A 22321-nucleotide genomic window follows, 5' to 3' on the forward strand; every position below is an offset into this window, starting at 1 on the left:
AATTTTAAATGATTCTAATATATAATCTAATTGCAAAGTCCTGCAATAAGGACCTCTGATGTGAAACTAATTACTCAAACCAAAGAACAACCTATTGATGCAGGTAACACTCAAGGATAAAGGGAACTAAGAACTCTAGTAATATTGCTGGCCATCATGTATGTCTAACTCCACCTACACATTTAAAATTCACTTGTCATCTGAGCACTAAGATATCCTTCTGCACAAAGTGTGACTCATTGTATCTATTTCCCCAATAAAAAATACTTAAAAAAGTTAACAAAAGGGGGAAGCCAACACCCAGGATAAAGGATTTAATCCAGTAATTTATTCCACACTCATGATCGTTCTCTGTAATCAGAATACAAGTCATAAGAACAATCTATCAAATAATTTGCTGATAATCTTAAATAATGCAGCAAAGCATTACTTTTAATACTTCTCTGTTCTAGATTAAGTTTAAAAACTCAAACAGCAATCTTCATTTTCAATAAAAAAAGTTCTGAATTTAAAAAAAGGACACTATATCAAGCTGTTTCATAATTTAAGTTTTCCCATTTATAAAAACACTTTGGAAGCTTGAGGCTTATACCTATTTCTCTACTCACCTGCCCCACCCTCTCCCAATCTCACGTTAGTATAGGGTTGCTGTAAGAATGCTAGGCTTTAGACATTAATCTCTCTAATATAGTACTTTAAAATCTGAAAAATTCAAAAAAAGTTTACATGTCATGTATTTTTTTCAAATAAAAAAGGAAAACTAAGTGAATCAATTTTAGGCATACTAACAGTGTCCCTTTGAGGTAGAATGCTAAAAGGACTTTTGATCAAATCACAGCCTAATTGAAACCTCTGCATCAGAAACTAACTTCTCATAAATTCTCTCTAAAGTTAACTGTAGAGAATATTAGGTTTAACATATTAACAAGAGCCTTCCAAGACAATATACAGTGGGCAAGAATGTTAATCCTAAAACTGCTGCCTTCATGTACACTGAAAGCATGTAATTCTCCTATGATAGACATCCTAGATCCATTTTCAAAGTCTTTAGCATTCTATTACGAAAAGCACAGCCATGCTAACTTCAGTACACAAACCATAATCCCACACCTACAAAACAAAAATAGAATTAGTGGCAGTTTATTGCCTTATACAAATTTAACCAACATGGCAACCATGCCAAAGGAATTAAAACATTTTCAGGACATATGTACAGACTGTACATCTCAAAAACAGTTAAACAATAAAATGCAAGAACAATCTGTGCATCATGTATCAAACTCAACAATAGGGTGAAGACATCAATGCAATAAATGGGATTACAAAGGCACTTCCCTACACAAAAGAGGAAATGAAAATGCAGCCTACAGGGAGCTTGAAGAGTGCGTAACTACTGCACAATCTCAACTTGGGAGGAAAAAAAAAGCAGATTTAATCCAATGTTTATAGGATTCAATGTGATCCACTTTTACAAAAAAATCGTCACACAGTCTCCTCTTTGTCTTTATGTTGTTTTTCTTGGCTCTCTGTTTCTATGCTTTGGCTCCTTCGGCGATCACGTTTGTCAGACTGGTCCTTGCTATCACTGTGATCTCGTTTGTGGGAACGTTCTTTGCTTCTGCTACGCTTCCTAGATTTTTCTTTGCTGGGGCTATGTTCTCGTTTTCTTTTTTCAACACTGTCAGTTCTTCCTTGACTGCCACTTCTACTCCGTTTATTTGATTTTTCTTTACTTTCATTTTTATGTTTACTTGATTTCTCTTTGCTCCTGCTTCTACTTCGTTTCCCTGCATTTCTACTTCTACTCCTACTTCTATGTTTTCTTTCTCTGCTTCTACTTCTACTATGTTTTCTCTCTTTCTTGGAATCTTTTTTGTCATCTCTATGTCGCCTATCATCTTTGTCTTCTTTATGTTTCTTTTCTTCTACCTCACCCCTACTTCTCCGTTCCTTGGACCGTTCTCGTGATCGCTCCTTTTCTCGGTCATTACCTCTTTCCTTATCATAGTCACGGTCTCGTCTTCTACCTCTCTCATTTTCTTTCTCTCTTTCCCGATCCCTGTCCCTTCTATCCCCTTTTCTATCACGACTTCGACTACGGCTTCTATGTCTTTCCCTACTCCTGCTATGCCTGCGTTCTAGCCCCCGATCAATACTCCGGGACCTTCGCCTTTCTTTCTCCCTTTCTTTGGCTTCACGCTCTAGTCGCTGGCGTTCTTTCTCTCTTTCTAATTCTCGATCAAAACTAGAAGACCCATGGCCTTCTCGATGATGGCTTCTACTTCTGGATCTTCTTGGGGACCTTCGTGGACTCAGTGATCTCCTTGGAGACCTAATATTCAGGAAAAAGGAGGAAGGGGAGAAAAAAACTTGAATAAAACATAAGTGTCACACATCAAGAATAATTTAAGCAAAGTATTTGCCTGTTCTCATTTACAGATGCATTAATTTGTTGAATATGCCCTTAAAGGTAGAAAACGGGGAAGAGATGACAAATTATACATAAGAATGTGATACTAATTTCCAAGAACTTTTGTGTAAAGCACATTTTAAAGCTGTGGTAACTCAAGAATTACATTACCTTGAACGTCTGCGCTCAACATGTCTGTCTATTTCCTCAGTGCCTTCCTTTCCATCCTTCTTGATTTTCCTTGGCCTGGTTTTAATCTGTTGATCAATATTTTTCTGAACTGGAACCGGAATTCTTGGAAACAAAGTAGAAAACCACTCCAGTTTTGTGAGAAAAGATCGCAGCATTTCTCCAATGGTCATTACACAGCCTCCACCAGCCTTCACATCTAGGTCCTACAGAAACACAAAAGATATCCTGGCCGTCAAAAAATTTATCTCAATAAATACAAGAATACTATAAAAAATATAACCATCTTTGGAATCTCAAATACAAAAAAATTCTAACAGAAAAATTTCAATTTGTGTACCTTTCTAATCTGGTAATGAATGATACAGAGAAATATCTGGGCTCAGTGTGTGCATGCAGGTGAGAACGAACCCTGCAACCTCATGGACATAAAGAGAAGTGACCTCACTCAGTTAAAAAAAAATATGAAACACCCCCTTACATTACTAAACTATTCAGAACAATCAAATTTATATTCCACATACCTACTAACTATACATTTTATTTCTGTGGACATGTTTGCACACATCGTTCCTAGCAGTGTAACCTAGCTACATATGAACTACTTTAAACAGTTCCTGTCTAAAGATTATCTTTTAACAACTCTAATATAAAATGAAGCCCTAACAAAACTGGAAGCAATAGCAAACCAACTGCCATGAAGCAGTGAGGTTTCTAATTCAGAGTTATGTAGAAAATAAATAAATAAACAAATAATTGGAAACGCATAATCCATGATGACCATTGTCTCTGAAAAGGGTCATTACCGCATGAAGGCCTTCTTGCTATGCCCTCTCACAGCTCAGGACATGTTAGTCAGCTATTGTCAGTCCCAAACCTACAGTGCAAGCACACAAGGAAAGTGAGATTTGTTATCTAAACAGGAAAACAAGAGCTAAAGGTAAAACTGCTTGCACTCACACACATTTAAGTGTTCAGATATACAGTATTTCCAAATATAATCGCTGCAGATATCTAAGGAAGAAAACAATAAGTTAGCTTAAATAGAAAGCCTCAGGTTTGTAAATACAATAAAAAACAGATTAAACAGAAGCATTCAGAAACAAACCTAATACCAATTATGAAGCGGGACATGCTTTTTAAATATAGAAAGGAGAAGCACCCCGGCCTGAAAAATCTTATCTAAAAAGAAAAAACTTTAAAGATTGTGATTATCTAACACACTTTTGGCCTCTTCCGAGATGATAAACAGACTGTAAATAGTCTGTTTACAAAAAAAAAAAAAACTGCAGAGAAAAATTCTCCGTGTCTACATGAGTGAGATTCTTTTAGTTGTGCACGTAGTAATAAAAATACACCAGAAAGATTTCCATTAGGACTATCCTTTAATACAACCAATTCTTTGGATATATTTAAAATAGGACTACTAAAACACCACTCAGTTTACTTTATGAACCTTAAAACAAAGTATAATTGTGGGGATAGACATATGGACAACAGTGATCATTATTAAGATCCATTTGTGATCTTGGACTTTAATACATGTATGATTTAAATCTGACACAGCAATGTTTTCCAAAATACTTTCTGAACATATGTAACAAGCTCAACCTTAAGTTTGAATGCTAAGTTTCACATTAAAAAAAAAAAAAATTCTGAACTACTAAAAAGAGGTTTCTTTCTGTAAACATGTATATAATATAGTAAGAGTTACAAAGCTGGGACTGAAATAGTCTGATCACCTTGAACAAGTTATCTAAGCCCTCACCCTACTTAAATTCCACTCAGCTCTTCAATTCTGCACTTCTATGCAAATGGAAATATTAATATTTGGAGGAAGTTATAGGGTAAAAAACTGAAAAGTCCCAGAATATAAAAAAAAAAGCAATAATTACTATTTCTGTGTGCATGTCTTACCACCTCAATCTTGAGCATGGCCAACTAAAAAGTCACTATCAACTGTACAAGTCAAGATCAAAACAATACACAGAACACAATTAGGAAGAGACAGCTTTCAATAGTTAGCAAAATAAATCTAAACAATATAAAAACGTGAAAACAAGACTTAAAAATTTAACCTAAGACATATAAAATCCACCCTAATCTTAGTAACAGGACATTAATTCCAAACGTATGTGAGTGAAATAAATTTAGGTACAGAAAATTCTGGAAGATGTTAAATCATCAATAAATAAAAAATATTTAAAAAGAATAATCAGAAGAAAATTAATTATTACCCTTGTTGACATACCTCTTCATCATCAAGGAAGGATTCAAACCAGTCCCACAGATCTGTAGGGGGCTGTGTGTACCTAGAATTACAAAAGACTGATTAAGCTTAAGTCAATTAAAATAAGGTATTTATTGAAAATATAGAGAAACACATGCTCACCTTATATACATAAATCCAAGGGCTCTAATATATGGAGAGTCTGTGTGTGTTATAAGACCCATCACTTGCTTGCGAGTTAATTTCAGAGTAAATAATTTGTATAACAGGCAAAAAGCTGTAGAAACAATTCCTCCTGTTCCAACACCTCGAACCTTTAAGGGAAAGAATTAAGAAAGTGGTAAAATAATTAACAGAGATACTTAGTACCAATTGATTAATCCTGTTAGGTTTTAACAGGCGATACAATCCAGAACTGAGAACAGACCATTTTAAAAAAAATGCTTTTCTAACCCCAGGGAACACTTGAATTTAGATTTTTAAAAAACATAAACTAATTGTAACTTGGCATGTAATTGACAAATTTTTAGTTTTCCGAATATAAACTCAGTTATCAGACACAGAAAAACTGAAAAATGCACGTACTTCTACTTACCCCTCCGCACATCCCTGTTTGGCCAGCTGTTTTCCTGCTTCCTTTCTCCCATGGTTCAACATGCGTGACCTGAAAATAGAGAAGAGAAACACAACAAACATTCATGCTTTGAATTTTTAAAAAATGATTCAAGTAAACCCCAATCCATAACAGAGCAGCTCTTCCAAAAGTTTGAAAGTTGGGCATTTTGACATGATGTATATATTTTGTTTACATACATTTTAAAGTATGTAAACCACCTCTGAAAACTGCTTAGATATTTAAATAGCACCAATAAAGCAAATAGGGTTTAACAAAACCTTAACAACTTTACACTGCAAAAATCACATTAACCTAGCTTTGTAGGAAGCAGATACAGGTGGAGACATGAAATTTCTAGTCTTATACACTTAAAAATTGATAATCAATTTTGTATTATGAATTACTTAAAAATTAAAAATCCTCATTTTAAAATGGATTTAAAGCCCCAACTTAAAGCAGAAAGTATTAACAAGTTTAAGTATTTATAAAAAAAAAACTTTAAAATACCCTTAATATTTCAGTTTCGTGGTGATTTAAAATTCCACATTATAAGATAAAGAAAAAACTTGAAAAAAATTTAAAAAATACAAAAAGGAAAAAATGAAGTATGCTAAAGTAGTAACAAATTACTTCTGATGCAAAATCATGAAACTTTATATTTACACATTTTTTTAAACCACGATCAAGCATTATGTTCATTTCTGACTAAAGATGAAATTACAAAGGCCATACCTACACATAGATTATTTTAGTTACTGTATATTTTCAGCCGGATTATATGAACCAATTCAATTTTCCCCCAAAATATAAACTGGGTCAAAAACAGTAAGTATAACTTGCATTGTCAAGTATATGCAAAGATACAGATCTTTGCTAAAGTGGGGCACCCTATAAAAACAATATATTTCACCTAAAAACAGCAAAGAAAGAATATTAACTGTACAACAGATTCAACAAAGGTGTTTTGGAAAAATAAGATCCATATTTGTTTTAACTTGAAACAAAACCAAATGGTTTTGAAATCCTGTTCTTTCACTATGTATTTCTAAAATGTTACTTCCACCCATCCACTATTACATGAAATAGTCCTTGTCAGTGACTCAGACAGAAAAGCATGCATTTAAATGTAAACACTACACTATTTTGCTCAGTGGACTAAGCTGCACTGCTTTAGAGTTTTATTTCCTTCCCCTACCTTGCTGTGAAGAGATGTTTCAATTCCTTAAAGGCTAACCAAAAGGGTGGATGCCAAACAAAATCGACTTACAAAATAGGAAGCCTATATATTTCAACGATTATTTGATCTGGATAACAAAACCCGAGTCTTCGGTTTTATAACTAAATTTAAATAATTTGTAGTAGAATCTTAAGGTGTTTCAAGATACAGTATGTAAAATCTGAAAACAAGCTTTTCCCTCAGTCGTATTAACATTTGCCTAGGTTGTTAAACAGAACCTGCCACAAAGAGCAGGAACCCGATCTTCAACTGACTGAAGTTTACGGCATAAATAAAGCTAAGGGTTAAATATTCACCACATTGTATCCACACTGAAAAAGGCCTTACCTTAAAAAAAAAAAAAAAAAATCTAGTTCACAGTATTACAATTACTTACAATACTTAGTACACCGAAATTTCAGTTTACTTTATATACCCAAAGTTGAACTATATTCTCAAAATAAGATCTCCTATCAAAAGCAACTAGTATCTCAAAATCCTTTAATAAGCTATTCACTTATTAGGGTGAAAGGTGGACAAAACATAACCTAAAGGCGAATAAAGAAAATTTCCTCTCTTATCACCTCTACAGATATGTTCAGGTCAGGGAAGATACTTTAAGTGGTCTGTCAAGTGGTTTTTAGGAGTCAATACAGACAAAACGTATTGTATTATGGCAGATGTCCTAGTTTAAGTATTTAAAGACCGTTAAGACTCACTGATATTCTTTAATAGTATAAATTTACCTTAGGAGGCCTGGAAGATAATTTTAAAACTACATAATTTTTAGGTAAATGAAGAAAGCCTACCAAATTCGTGAGGAAAAGACCAAAACCAATGGTCAAAAAAAAAAAAAATCTAAGTAGCCGTTCATTTAACCAGGGAAATGCATTTATGGCGATTGAGCATGATTAATAATGCATACCTCTACCTGCGACCCTGGGCTGCTCCGAGCCTCGCTGCAAGACTGAGTCAATCCTGCTAACGAAACAAGAACTGAGACAAGAGTGCAGTGAGGAGGCGCCAGGTGAGCTCCCCAGCACAGCCAAGCCAGCACCGACCCTGCCGCAGAAGCCCAGGGCCCAGATAATTCTAAATAAGCCCAACGCACAGGTGACTGAAACCACTCACTCCTGACCTCCTGCTGCTAAAATTTCCAGGCCTTCGGTACATCTTTTCCACTTGCACCTCTCCACCCTCGACCCTCCCACCCCACCCGACACACACACTGACCATTTCCCTGTCCGGATCGGATAGTGAATACCAACAACACGAGGCCAACATTGAAGTCAATACACGAACTGGCCCGGGGTGAGCGGGAGAAGCACCAACAAGTTGGCGCTGAGCAGATCCACGTCAAAAGAAAGAAATTTAAACTGTAAACTGGAGAGACGTCAGTTACTCGTTTCTCCTCTCCCCCAGCCCTCCCTTCCCAACTCCCCCCAGGGGCGGGCAGGAGGTTGGGGGAAGAGAGAGATCAATGGCGGCGGGCTCTCCCGGCCCTAAAAATCTGAAAAGGAAATGAGAGGGCGGCCCCACTCTGACCCCTCCCTGGCGAACTACAGGCCACAGCTCCCCCTCCGTTCAACCTTCCCATATCTACAGATTATCAGACCTCGAGGGCCGCCTCCGCCCGTTTCCTCCATACCCTTTCCTCGGAACTTAACATCCCCCCCACCCCGCCAAGTCTAGACGCTTCGTACCTTAAAGTAGATCTCGTCCACCACCTCGTGGTAGGTCTTGAGCTCGTAGAGCTGCACTTTAAAGTAAGGCGACGACAGGATATTGGTCAAGATCATGGGGTTGAGGTTCATAGTCTTTTCGTTGCCCCACAGCGGCAGCACATTGCCCTGCTTGCCCGAGACTGCCGGCTTGGTGGTGCCGCCGCTGCCGCACTGCTGCTGCTGCTGGGCTGCGGCCGCTGCCGCCTGGTGCTGCGGCTGCGAGTTGCCTGTCAGCGCGGGGCTGTTGTTAGCCATGTTGCAGCGGAAGGAAGGAGGGAGGGAGAAGGGAGGGGGAGGCGGCCAAGCTCGATCTCGCTCTTCGGGACAACGGTCCGGGACCCTACTCCATGGAACGCCGTCGAAGAGGGGGCCGCCTCGCTGTCCCCCAGCTGGGTGAGGGAGGGCAAACGGGACGTAAGAGACGGACCCCTGGTCGAGAACAGACGCCGAATCGTGGGCCTCGAGAACTCCAAGCAGACACTGAGCCGGCGGGCCTGGTAGCGCGCTCTCTTCCGCCAACTGCCCCTGGGAGCAAGATGGCGGCCCCGGCGGATATGACGCAACACGTCCCAGAATGCCAAGCTTAGCCGACGGCCAATCAGAGACGCCCAGGTGGGCTGGAGATTCCTCTTCCTAGTTCCGCGAGTTCCGCGCGCACTGCGGTCGCGGCCCTGGCCTCCACTGCCTAACTCTTTGGAGACTTACACTGGGGATTTGGCGGCCAGGGGCGGGGATTATCTGTCTGATCTGTATGTTGGACCGCGGCCCCGGTTTCTCCTTTTCGGAAGCTTAGCGGAAAGGCGTTCGGAGGGCTGTGTGCTTGCAAATTCGTGACTCTTGATTCCTGTGGAGTCTCTTGGGTTCACAGTTTTCGTATTCTCTGATAGGACCGCACTCATTCATGTGATACCTATGCAAAGTCGTCCGCCAGGCTGTAGTGTCTGACCGGAGGTCTTATTATTGGAGCCTAAATTTATTCAACAGTAAGGTCGGGATAACATTTTACTGGACTGTTAAAAAAAAAAAAAAGGCATTTTAGCATTAAAAGAACTGCTGTACCTGTAGCGCCGTTTTGTTACGTGACTTCTATTTGAGTACTTACATTCTGCCGATGCACTCTGACTGGGGGAGGAAGAGGTGGAAGAAGCTGGTCGGTGTGAAAATGAGTCAGAATCGGTCTCACCTTTCCAAAAGCTACTGTTAACCTAGAGAAGATTTATGGTGTTTGGGAGCTAAGAGAAGGCTAAAAAAGGCAGTAAAGTTTGTGCAAGTATTCATGAACTGGGCAGTTTTATAAACAGAAAGCAGCCTGAGTATCCATAGAAGCAAGGAAGATCAAGCTCAGTAGCAGGTAGTCTGGCCGACCGAGGCCAGGAAATACACTTATGGGGGAGTAACGACTGGATAGGAATTAGACCACCTAAGTGCCTGGAATGCCAAGATGAAACATTAGGAATTTAATGTCATTTAAACTCAAGGGTTACAGCTATGACTCCAAAGTCACCTTCGATGGTAATATGCCTAATAGTCTCTGGTTCCAATTCATTCTTCACAGTGTTGCCAGAGCCATCCTTAAAAGCGCCGCACTCCTTACTCAAAACCTTGGATGCTCAGCGTCATCCTAATTGCCAAAATCCAAGGACATTTTCCATTCTCCATCCTATTTGATTTCTCGTTGTGGCACTTTAATCATTTAGTCTTGCCTAGAAACTGTTGAAGTTGGAAGTTTGAAGGTGGAGTTTTGTTTTTTTTTTTTTTTAAAGTATTTAAACCTTTTATTATGTATTGGAATATAGACTATTAACAGTGTTGTGTTCTTTTCAGGTGAACACTGAAGGGACTCAGCCATACCTATACGTGTATCTACTCTCCCCCAAACTCCCCTCCCATCCGGGCTGCCACAGAACATTGAGCAGAGTTCCTTGTGCTATACAGTAGGTCTTTAGTGGTTATCCATCTTAAATGTAGCAGTGTGTACATGTCCATGCCAAGCTCCCTAACTATTCCTTCCCTCTGTTCTTACCTCCACCCCAAGCTTAAGTTGGTTCTCTGTGAGTCTGTTTCCTAAGTTCATTTGTATTTCTTTTTAGATTCCACATATAAGGGATGTCATATATTTTTCCTTCTCTGTCTGACTTAATTGAAGGTGGAGATCTTAAGTTCAGTGGCTTAGACACAGAGGAGGGGAAAAGGATAAGACAGAAACTTAGGGGGAAATCCGCACTTGGATGAAGTTGAACCAGTAGGAGACAGTGGTATGACAATGCAAGGAAAGATGAATAAGAAATGAATGATTAGAGTGATTAATATTTAGAGCTGAACAGTACGTAAGTGATCATCCTGTCTAGTTCCTTTATTTATACTGGAGAACTAAAGAACTAAGAACCACTTTCAGAAGTGGTTTTTAACTTCCTAGTAAATCTTGTTTTTCTATACATTAGTATAGACTTACTTCCCAAGGAAAATACATGATCCCAAATTTTAATGAATTACTGTTAAAAATAGCATGAAAAAAATTTTGAGCCCAGTTTTTCCTTTATGTGTATTTTTTTGCCTTGATAGTAAGTTTATTAAGTTTACTCAATGACATTAATTGCCAAATCCTGCTAAATGCTTTCAGTTCTGTTCATGTTGTGTCCGACTCTGCGGACCCCATGAACCATGGCTGCCAGGCCTCCCTGTCTATCACCAACTCCCAGAGTTCACCCAAACTCATGTCCATCGAGTCGGTGATGCCATCCAACCATCTCATCCTCTGTTGTCCCCTTCCCCTCCTGCTCTCAATCTTTCCCAGCATCAGGGTCTTTTCCAATGAGTTAGCTCTTTGCATCAGGAGGCCAAAATATTGGAGTTTCAGCTTCAACATCTGTCCTTCCAATGAACACCCAGGACTGATCTTCATGCTTAAATCTTTTAAAAATTCATTTACCTCTAGACTTTGAGTGAAAAGCTTAGTAGAGAGATTGAAGTTTGATGTCAAAGTTTCAGTGGCATCAAACTAAGTATTAATATCAAATCAGGTATTAAGATAAAGTGCTTGACATATTCAATGAATCCCTAAAACAGCCTGAATGTAGAACTATTATCCCCATTTAAAAAGTTATATTTAACTTAGGAATACTACACTGCACATAGATAAAGCTGGGAAGTTTGGTTTGCTTCATTTTGATACATGTACACTTATTGTCTTAGTCTTTGCAGGCTATAAAAAAAATCACAGACTGAGTAACTTATTAACAACAAAATTTTATTTTTTACAGTTCTGGAGTTCTGGAGAGTTCAAGGCCAAGGGGAAACTCTCTTCCTGCTTCATGGTTGGCCCCTTCTAGCTATGTAATCACAAGATTGAAGTGATGTGGAAGTTCTCTGAGATTTCTAAGAGCACCAACCCCATTTGTGAGGGCTCCTCCCTCATGATTTAAGTACTTCTCAAAGGCTCCACCTCCTAATACCATCATTTTGGGGGATTAGGGTTTCAAATTCTAACTTCAAGGGTTAGAACTTTGAGAGGGACCCTTAGGTCTATCTCAGTACCCATTAAATTATCATCACAATCAAGGTAACAATCATACATCATCCCAAAAGTTCTCTTGTGCCCTTTTGTAATCCAGTCTCTCCCTCCATCTCCATCCCTAGCAATCACCTTCTGTCAATATAGATTAGTTTGCATTTTCTTGAATTATAATAAATAAATACAATCATACACTAGGTTTCCTTTTTACCTGGCTTCTTTGACTCAATAATTTTGATATTCATCCTTGTTGCTTATATCAGTTGTATGTGTGCTTATTTTATTTTTTTACTGTGTAGTATTACATGGTATGGAATTACTACTATTTGTTTACCCAATTATCTGCTGGTGGACATGTGGATTTCTAATTTTTGTCCATTACAAATAAAGTCACTATGTACATTTGTGTACTAGTCTTTGTGTAGATGTTTTTGTTTCTCTTGGTGAAATACCTAGCATAAGACTGACAGAGTCATATGATAGCTATATGTTTAACTTTTTAAGAAACAGCCAAACTGTTTTGCAAGGTGACAGTACCATTTTACATTAACACCAGCAAAGTCTGAGAGTTCCAGTTGCCCCATAAACTCATCAACACTTAGTATGAGGATTTTTTTTTTCTTTAATTTTAGTCATTCTAAAGGGTGTGCAGTAGTATCTCACTGTGGTTTTAATTTACACTTCCCTTATGACTAATGATGTTGAACATCATTTCAGGTACTTACCAGCATTCATATACCTTCTGTTGTGAAGTAACTTCAAATCTTTTGCCCATTTATTTATGTGGTTGTTTGTCTTGTTGGGTTGGAAGATTTTTGTTTTACATGGTCTGGATAGAAATCCTTTGAAACACGTGTTGCAAAGATTTTCAGTCTGTTTCCTGCCTTTTAATTTTGCTAGTGGTGTCTTTCAAATACTTTTTTTATCTTGATGAAGTCCAAGTTACGAAATTTTTTTTTTGCTGATGATTTGTGCTCTTTTTGTTCTAAACACTTCCATCTTTAAGATTGCAATGATTCTCTTATGTTTTTTAAAAGTTTTATAATTTGAGAATTGGTACTTAGGTTTGTGATCCATTTTGAGTTAATTTTTGCCTATGGTGTAAGGTAGAGTTGATTTTCTTTCTTTTTTTCCCCCATGTAGCTATTTAATTGATCCAGCACCATTTGGTGAAAAGACTTATTTCCCTGTTGAATTTCTTTAGCATTTTTGTCAAAAATCAACTGACCCATCATGTATGAATCTACTTCTGAACTCTACTTTGTTTCATTGGTCTTTATCTTTTCGCCAATACCAAACTACCTTGATTACTGCAGCTTTTTAGTAGGTTTTGAAATCAAGTAGGTTAGGTCTTCCAACTTCATTATTTCTTTTAAAAATTGCTTTGGTTACTCTGGGGCCTTTGTGTTTCCATCAATTACTTAAGAAAAAAGCCTGGCATGTGGAAGGTGCTTGATAAACATGTATCATTTATGAATAAGAATTAAAATAATTGCCAAATGTAACTAAAATAACATAAAGTGTTCTAATATTTTGAAGATTTTATTGTTGAAAACAAACTACAAAAACATCAACCACAATTCTAAAGTAACAGAAGAAGCCATTGACTAAAGTACCCAAGAATAAAAATCTGATACTACTGATAAGTTGTTATAAACAGTCAAAAGTGTTAGACAAAGCTATCCCTGTTTCCTTGGTTATGACTTCAAAATACTGAATCAGATGAGGTATGAATTGAGATTTAAGAATTATTAGGTTTGGGGGAAAATGCTTACATGTATATGTATGGCTGAACCCCTTTGCAATTCGCCTGAAACTACCACAACATTGTTAACTGGCTATATCCCAATACAAAATAAAAATTTTTAAGTTTGGGAAAAAAAATTAATAAAAGAATTATCAGGTGTTAGTAGAACCTGTCAATCGTTTCACAATAAACATAAATCAAACCATCCTACTATATGCGTTAAACTTACACAGTGATGTATATCAATTATTTTTCAACAAATTGAGAGAAGAAAACAATCAATTCCTGATCCGGGAAGACCCCACATGCCGCGGCGCGATGAAGCCCGTGTGCCACAACTATTGAGCCTCTGCTCTAGAACCAGGAGGCTGCAACGACTGCTCCCGTATGTGCCACAAGTATTGACGCCCGTGTGCCCAAGGGCCCATGCTCCACAACAAGGGAAGTCACCGCAATGAGAAGCCTGTGCACCACAACTAGAGAGTAGCCCCCACGCACCACAACCAGAGAAAAGCCCTCACAGGAACGAAACACTGGCACAGCCAAAAATAAAGAAAAAATTATAAAAATAAAAGAAACTAATTGCAACACATCTGACCCCAAATGTTAGCGGTTTCCCCCACCCCCACAAACCAACCAATTTTTCATCTCTTTGTACACTATGTGTCCTACAATTTAATTGCAGTCCTGACACTAATTACTCGGAGTTAGCACATACTGCGCAGGTCAAGGGCTCAGTCCCACATGCCTTCCCAATTTAGGCATCAGTCACAAGGAGTGGTGAATGAGAGCAGGACCCTTAGGGCTCTCCAGCTGCAAGTCCTTTCTGCGCCCCTTGGTTCTTGTTTGTAGAAAATAGGCTTCATTCAACCTCCTTGACCTTCCCTGAGTTCCTATCACTGCTCACAGAACTCAGAACACAGAACTTTGCTTCTTACTACAAAGGCTATTATAAAGGAATAGCCAGATGAAGAGGTACATAGCGTGAGGTTTAGAAGGACCTCAGTGCAGAAGCTTCTATCCCTGTGGAGTTCCGGGTGCAACAGCATACAGATGCATGGCTGTCTTCATCAATCTGGAAGTTCCCTGAACTCCATTACTTAGAGGTTTTGTGAGGTTCTATTATTGATACATTGGGATGCTTGATTGAATCATAAGCCAAGGAGGTCAGGAAGAAAGAAAGTGAAGTTGCTCAGTTGCGTCTGACTCTTTGCTACCCCATGGACTGTAGCCCACCAGGCTCCTCCGTACATGGTATTTTACATGCAAGAATACTGGAGTGGGTTGCCATTTTCTTCTCCAGGGGAGGAGGTCAGGATAGGGCTGAAAGTTTCAACCTTCTAATTACCTGATTTGGTTTATCTGGCAACCAGTTTGTATCTGAAGCTATCTAAGTGCCCAGCCAGAATTACCTTACTAGCATATAAATGATACCAAAAAAACAAACAACCCCACCAAAAAAAAAAAACCAAACAAATAACCCCTTATCATTCTAGAGATTTGAAGGATCTTAGAAACTCTTGTTGGGAGTTCCCTGGTTGCCTAGTGGTTAGGATTCCGGGCATTTACTGCTGTGGCCTGGGTTCAATCTCTGGTTGGGGAACTGAGATCTTGCAAGTGCTGCAGCATGGCCAAAAAAAGAAAAGCAAAACAAAACAAGAAGCTCTTATTTTTGGAACTGAGGACTAAGAACCAAGTATTATAACAAAAGATGCTCCTATCACTCCTATCACTCAGGAAATTAACCAGGGCTTTAGAAGTTCTAGTGCTAAGAACTGAAGACAAAGACCAAACATATATATTTCTCAATATACAATATTTATTTATTTATTAAATGAAGAAACAAATTAATAAATTATTGGTTCCACTTGGAGAGTAAGCCTGATTCAAAGTCTTCAGTAAATGTGAGGACAGCCCAGGAAGTCAGTTAACTCCATGTCAGAGAAGGATAGACATGTGTCTCAAAGATGCATCAGTGTTATTCAAGGGTGAAGCAGTAATCATGATGTAAAGTAACATTCATAAGAATGAACCTGAATTATTTAAATTATTGTTACGAAGGCATGGGATTATTTTAGAAAAGATATGCAAATTTTAGAAAAAAATTACATAAAGCTATTAGTTATTTAAGTTTTAAATGATTAACACCTAGTTATCTGAAAAAGCCTTATCTTCATCATTTCGTGTAAGTGGGATGTTGCTGTAAAAAAAAGGATAGTCAGTTGTTAAGAACACAAACTCTGGGGCTTCCCTGGGGGCTCAGTGGTAAAGAATCTGCCTGCCAATGCAGGGGACATGGATTCAATCCCTGCCACGTGCAGGAAAGTTACAGTCAAGTTACAATGCTATAACAAAACTCCTTTCAGATCCATCTACTTGTTTATATGAATGAGGTCTTTAGCACTTACATATACAAGTATGAAAAAAATAGCAGGAATTCCCTGGTGGTCCAGGGGTTAGGACTCGGTGCTTTCATTGTGGTAGCCTAGGTTCGATCCCTGGTCATGGGGGAACTGAGATCCTTTAACCTGCACAGAATTGCCAAAAAAAGGATAGTATTGACATTATGCTGTGTCTCATCTTTTTTATTTTTATTTTTTGCCTTGCTGCACAGGATCTTAGTTCCCTGACCAGGGATTGAACCCATATTCCCTGCAGTGGAAGCCTGGAGTCTTAACCATCGGGCCACAAGGAAAGTCCCGTGTGTCTCATCTTAGAAATCAGCAGTATTCATAAACAGCTACATGTACTAACTGTTTAAAAAGATATATCTTATTAAAAGATGTATTTCTCATAAAATGTTGCTTTCATGTTTAATAATCACTTATCAATATTTATAGTATGTGCCATTTTGATCAATTGTGCATTAATAGTAACTGTTGAAAACAACCAGATAGAAGAAAAACATTAACACTTAGAGCCTTATAATCCTAGGAGATGAAATTATTTTCTTTAACATATATAGTTGTTTAGAGAGAAGTATGATAAGGTGATCACTAGAAGATGTGTGAACATAAAGATGTCATTTGGAAAAAATTTTATGAGTAGAATGAAAATACTGGATAAAGGAGGAGTGATATAAAATTTCTTACTTCATATGGAGCTTTTTCATGTCTTTTTTTTTTAATTGGAGGATAATTGCAATGTGGTGGTGGTCTCTGCCGTACGTCATTGTGAATCAGTCATAATCATATATATATATCCCCTCTCTCTCGAGCCTCTCCCAACTCCCTTCCACCCCTCTAGGCCATCACAGAGCACCAGGGGGCTCCCTGTGTTATGCAGCAGCTTCCTGCTAGTTTTCTATTTTACACATCAGAATGTATACATGTAATGTTACTTTCTCAATTTGACCTGCCCTCTCCTTCTCCCACTGTGTCCACTAGTCTGTTTTCTACGTCTGTGTCTCCATTTCTTCACTGTAAATAGGTTTCTCAGTACTATTTTTCTAAATTCCATTTATATGCATTAATATACGATTTCTCTCTCTGACTTCACTCTGTGCAATAGGCTCTAAGTTCATCTACCTCATTAGAACTGACTCAAATGCATTCATCTCCATGGCTGAGTCACAGTCAACTGTATATATGTACCACAGCTTCTTTACCCATTCATCTGTCAGGGGACATCTAGGTTGCTTCCATGTCCCAGCTTTTGTAAATATACTGCAGTGAACATTGGGGTACATGTGTCTTTTAGAATTGCGGTTTTCTCAGGGTATATCTCAGTAGTGGGATTGCTGGTTCATATGGTAGTTTTATTTCTAGTTTGTTAAGGAATCCCCATACTGTTCTCCATATGGTTGCACCAACTTACATTTCCACTTCATGTCTTCTTAAAATGACTGTTGTATCAGTTAGCTATAGTATTAAATTTCATTGAATACTTTTAAAAAGTTTTTATTTTTTGGTAGCACTGCACAGCATGTGGGATCTTAGTTCCCTGACCAGGGATTGAACCCGTGCCCCCTGTAGTGGAAGCACAGAGTCTTAACCACTGGACCACCAGGGAAGTCCTACACTGAATACTTTTTAAAAAGCAGTGTAAATATTATTTTCAAACATCAATATTTATAATACATAGCAAATTAGATCCATTACAACCACTTAAGCATTTGGTGAAAAATTTGACATCAGTTAAAAAATGTGTGAAATTAAGAGAACAAGAAGACAAGCCACAAACTGGGAGAAAATACCAGACATATATGATAAAGGACTTTTATCCAAAATATACAAAGAATGAGAAATTCAGCAAGAAAATTAACAAGGTGATTAAAAAATGAGCAAAAGATCTAAGTAGCCACCTTGCCAAAGAAAATATTGCTTCCCTCATGGTTCAGTGGTAAAGAATCTGCCTGCCAATGCAGGAGACACAGGATCAGTCCCTGTGTGAAGAAGATACCCTGGAGAAGGAAATGGCAACCTACTTCAGTATTCTTGCCTGGGAAGTCCCTTGGACAGAGGAGCCTGGTGGGCTACATACTGTCCATGAGGTCACAAAAGACTCTGATATGACTTAGTGGCTAAACAACAACAAAGAAAACATACAGATGGCCAATAAACGTATGAAGGACTTCCCCGGCAGTTCCGTGGTTAAGACTCTGAGCATCCATTGCAGGGGGTGCAGGTTTGATCCCTGATCAGGGAATTAAGATCCCACATTCTGTGTAGTGTGGCCAAAAGTTAAAAAAAAATGTGTATATGTATAATAAACATATGAGAAGATGTTCAACATTATGTCTTTAGGAAATCCCACTATACACTTATTAGAGTGGCCCAAATTCAGAACACTGACAACACCAAATGCTGATGGGATGAGAAGCAGAAACTCTCATTCATTGTTGATGGAAAAGCAAATGTTATAGCCACTCTGGAAGACAGTTTGGCAATTTCTTACAAAACTAAACATAATTAAGGATTCTGATTACCCTTTGCAATGTGTGTCGGGTGGGTATTTCTCCATACCATCAAGCAATGCTCAAGACACTCATGCTTGATGCTCAGGACACCAAGTGGGTGTCCTACAGTTCAAATTAACTTTGACAAGGTCTACCTGGAGATTATGTCAGACCCCATAGGTTAAGGGTTCCTACAAGTCTGCCCACCCCTTCCTCTCAGTTAGACATTGGTCACAAGTCTAGGTTGATACCTGTGCTGCTGCTTCTTTTAACATTTATTTATTTATTTGGCTGCTCTGGGTCTTAGTTGCAACATGCGGGAAATTTTAGTTGGGGTATGTGGGATCTAGTTCCCCAGCCAGGGCTCAAACCTGGGCACTCTACATTGGGAACATGGAGTCTTAGCCACTGGACCACCAGGGAAGTCCCCGATAACTTCCCAGTCATTTATTTCATGTTAGACATCTATACCTGCTGGAATAGTCGAGCCATAACAGAGGACCTCTATTTTTCTTTTTCCCTCAATACAGTACTTGGTCCAAAATAGGCACAACTGTACATACTTATCAAATAGATAATCTTAGTTATTTCTCCTTTTTCAACTGAAAAAAAAGTTGACAGAGAGGGTAAGTAAATTTCCAAAATTTAGAGTGTAATAGTCAAATCAGGATTTTAGGTCTATTTGACTTAAAACTCGTCCTGAAAATGTCTACTATGTCCTGTATCTCAGTGGTACTTAGAATCTAGTGGAGGAAGCTAAGATTAGATATGTTGAGAAAATGAGATGACAAAGAGTAAGTCACAATATTGGCTGTGGGAAGGAACAGATGCAACGGACAGCTTGAAAAGGTCAAGATTTGGTGATTGTCCAAATGTGGGAAGGATGGGGATGAATAGAGCCAAGGATAATGATCAGGCTTTGAGAGAGTAGAAGACCAGGAGAATGATGAAACAGGAACATTTGGAGAAGGAACTGAGGCTGGATGCGAGAATTCAATTTTATTAATGAGCCACCAGCAGGCAAGGCAAAAACTATAAATCCAGGAATCCTATACAAATCATTTATTAATTTCTAAAAAAATTTCTTCAAATGTTTGAAATTGTGGTAAAATATACATAAAATTACCATTTATTTGATTTGGATAATTTTTTTGGCCACACCATGAGGCATGTGGAACTTTCCTGACCAGAGATCAAATCTATGTCCTTTGCAGTGCAAGCATGGAGGCTTAACCACTGGACCATGAGGGAAGTCCAAAATTTACCGTTTTAAAGTGTATATTAATAGTTCAGTGGCATGAAGTACATTGATATTGTTGTGCAACCATCCCCATCATCCATCTATAGAATTTCCTCATCATTCCAAATTGAAACCCATTAAACAATAACTCCCAATTCCCTCTCCCAGCCCCTGGCAACTACCCTGTTAGGTAGTCAGTCAGACATGAGTGAGTCCCTGCCCCAGCCTGGATGGGGTCATCTTTCCATCCCCCACCTGGACACTGGTGATCAGAATATGCCCAGAGATCCTTCCTTTATTTAGTCAAGGACTGCTGAGTTTCCAGCCTTGTCAGGACCAAGCTAGATAAAACTTGACAGCACAGGCTGGTGCAGGCCCACCAAGACCTTAAAGGTGACTCAAAGTAACCTGGAGTTCATTATGCCATATTTATAATAAATTAGCAATGCAGCTTTTGCATTACCTGCCCCTCTGCTCCCAACACACACACACCATTGGGTTTCGCTTGGGTGCTTATGGGTAACTGCAATGCACACGAGAAGAAAAGTTATATAACCTAAAGCTGTCAATCAACTTGCCAGTCAAATGATGCAGGACACAGGGAGGGACTTTCCACCACTCTGAAAAATTAACCCTACCCACACTGTGGGGCTGCTTCTGGTTTAATTTTAAGCAGCCGCTCTTAGCTTTTCTTGGGAGAGTACTTCCACTTTGCCAATAAAACTCTTGCTCCTTAAGACTGTCTGAGTCTCTCATCTGATTTTTTTCCCTTGAGAGAACCAAAGAAATCATCATCGTTCCACTGGTGAGACTTCTACTTCCTGTCTCTATGAATTCGACTACTGTAGATATCCTGTATAAATGGAATCATACCAAAGAGGAAGAAAAATAACTTTTCCTTTACCTTTTTGAGTTCTTGCCTGAGATTCCTTGTAATAAGAGATGGATTAACAAGAGAAAAACAGATAGAAGCTTATTAACATATATCTAGGAAGAATGAGTTACTCTCTGAGAAGGCCCAAGCTACCATCTTACATAATGTCTTCAGTAAAGATAAAGGAAAGATATTGGGGTGGTGGTGAGAAGAGGCCAGTTATGGGAGGTCACCAGGAAAAGCATGGTAAAAGGGGTAATGTTTGTTTTATAGATTTAAATCAGTATCTTCTTTCTCCAGTAAGATTTCAAGTGATTTAGTCATCGTTCTCTGCCAGAGAACTCACATAAATAGAGATTTCCTTTACAAACATATATTTCCATTTCAAAAGGGTAACGTCTGTGTTTTCAGAGATTCTTCTGTGTCTGCTGTTTCTTTATTTTTTTAATTTTAATTTTTTAAAAGGATCAGCCTTTTCTTTCTTTTTAAAATATTTACTTATTTGGTTGTGCCGGTCTTAGTTTTGGCATGTGGGATCCTTACTTGCAGCACATGGGGTCTTTAGTTATGGCATGCGAGATCTTTAGTTGCAGCATGCAAACTCTTAAGTTTAGGCACATGGGATTAGTTCCTTGACCAGAGATGGAATATAGGTCCCCTGGACCACCAGGGAAGTCTCTGTCTGCTATTTCTTTAAACAATCAGCTAAAAACAGTCCTTATGCCAAAGAGGCATATCTTGGGGAGCCATTTCTGCTATCCTGCCTTTGCAACTTCCCCGAGAAGTTCCTGCCTTTGAAACATCCCCAGAAGCTCAGTTGGTACATTGCTCCATTTCTCATTGAATTAACCTCTTTATCCTGAGAACAGGTCAGTTAAATTAAAGTGTGCTATCTAATGTCAGGAGGCAGTGATGCAGGTTGGCTTCCAAAGTCACGCCTATATGGTACAAGCAATCATGTATTCAATAAGAGGCATTGCCATGGAAACAGAAGAAAAACAAAGTTAATGGTTAGAACAGAATATAAACAAAAATTTTGAGTCTAGGGAGCTGTTAGTCAAGATTTCTAGATGTTGGGCTTGAAGCATCTTCAGAGTGAGGAGAGGCAGCAGTAATCGGATAGATTTTCCTGTTATCTCTGGTTGATGGCAGAAGGTGTTCCAGTGAAATTTCTGAATGGGCCATAGCGCAAAAAGCACAAAGTTGGTCTGGATGTGAGATGTTGTGGTGATTTCTCTGAAGTTTATATCAAGTTATTCAGCTTCAGCTTTTAAGTCTTTAAGAAAATGGCAGTTTTTGTCTTTATGATTTCAAGTAACAAGAGTGGGAAAAATGTGGAAATGTTAATTTAGTGACAGATATTGGTGAAAACTAGAAGAATTCAGGATTCAGTCTAATTTTCAGGTAGATAACAAAACCCTTACGGCAGAGAGTGAAGAGGAACTAAAAAGCTTCTTGATGAAAGTGAAAGAGGAGAGTTAAAAAGTTGGCTTAAAGCTTAACATTCAGAAAACTAAGATCATGGCATCTGGTCCCATCATCTCATGGGAAATAGATGGGGAGACAGTGGAAACAGTGTCAGACTTCAGTTTTTTGGGCTCCAAAATCACTGTGGAATGGTGACTGCAGCCATGAAATTAAAAGACGCTTACTCCTTGGGAGGAAAG

The 22321-nt window shown here is 38.5% G+C and overlaps 1 protein-coding gene across 2 annotated transcripts; it reads right to left on the reverse strand.

Moving 5' to 3' along the window:
* Window positions 1–306: 306 nt before the first annotated feature.
* On the reverse strand, window positions 307–8924 carry PRPF38B (pre-mRNA processing factor 38B). Of its 2 annotated transcripts, XM_043460471.1 has the most exons (7): window positions 8365–8912; window positions 7895–8002; window positions 5425–5493; window positions 4992–5143; window positions 4851–4911; window positions 2582–2805; window positions 307–2332 (listed from the first exon to the last, which is right to left on the reverse strand). In XM_043460471.1, exons 1-7 carry the CDS (start codon window positions 8638–8640, stop codon window positions 1483–1485), a joined length of 1740 nt encoding a protein of 579 aa, XP_043316406.1. In that variant the 5' UTR covers window positions 8641–8912; the 3' UTR covers window positions 307–1482. The 2 variants fall into 2 exon arrangements, with proteins under 2 accessions (XP_043316406.1, XP_043316407.1); XM_043460472.1 differs by lacking the exon at window positions 7895–8002 and having other exon boundaries at window positions 8365–8924.
* Window positions 8925–22321: the final 13397 nt, after the last annotated feature.

Source organism: Cervus canadensis, chromosome 2 (assembly GCF_019320065.1).
Source record: "Cervus canadensis isolate Bull #8, Minnesota chromosome 2, ASM1932006v1, whole genome shotgun sequence".
Classification (NCBI taxonomy): Eukaryota; Metazoa; Chordata; class Mammalia; order Artiodactyla; family Cervidae; genus Cervus; species Cervus canadensis.

Excerpts from the sequence above, each read along its gene's own strand:
- PRPF38B (XM_043460471.1), bottom strand. The coding sequence starts at position 8,640 with ATGGCTAACAACAGCCCCGCGCTGACAGGCAACTCGCAGCCGCAGCAC. Across the intron at positions 8,003-8,364 it reads TGGACGAGATCTACTTTAAG|CGCCAACTTGTTGGTGCTTC; the intron begins GTACGAAGCGTC and ends GGATCTGCTCAG. Across the intron at positions 5,144-5,424 it reads AAACAGGGATGTGCGGAGGG|GTTCGAGGTGTTGGAACAGG; the intron begins GTAAGTAGAAGT and ends TTTCCCTTAAAG.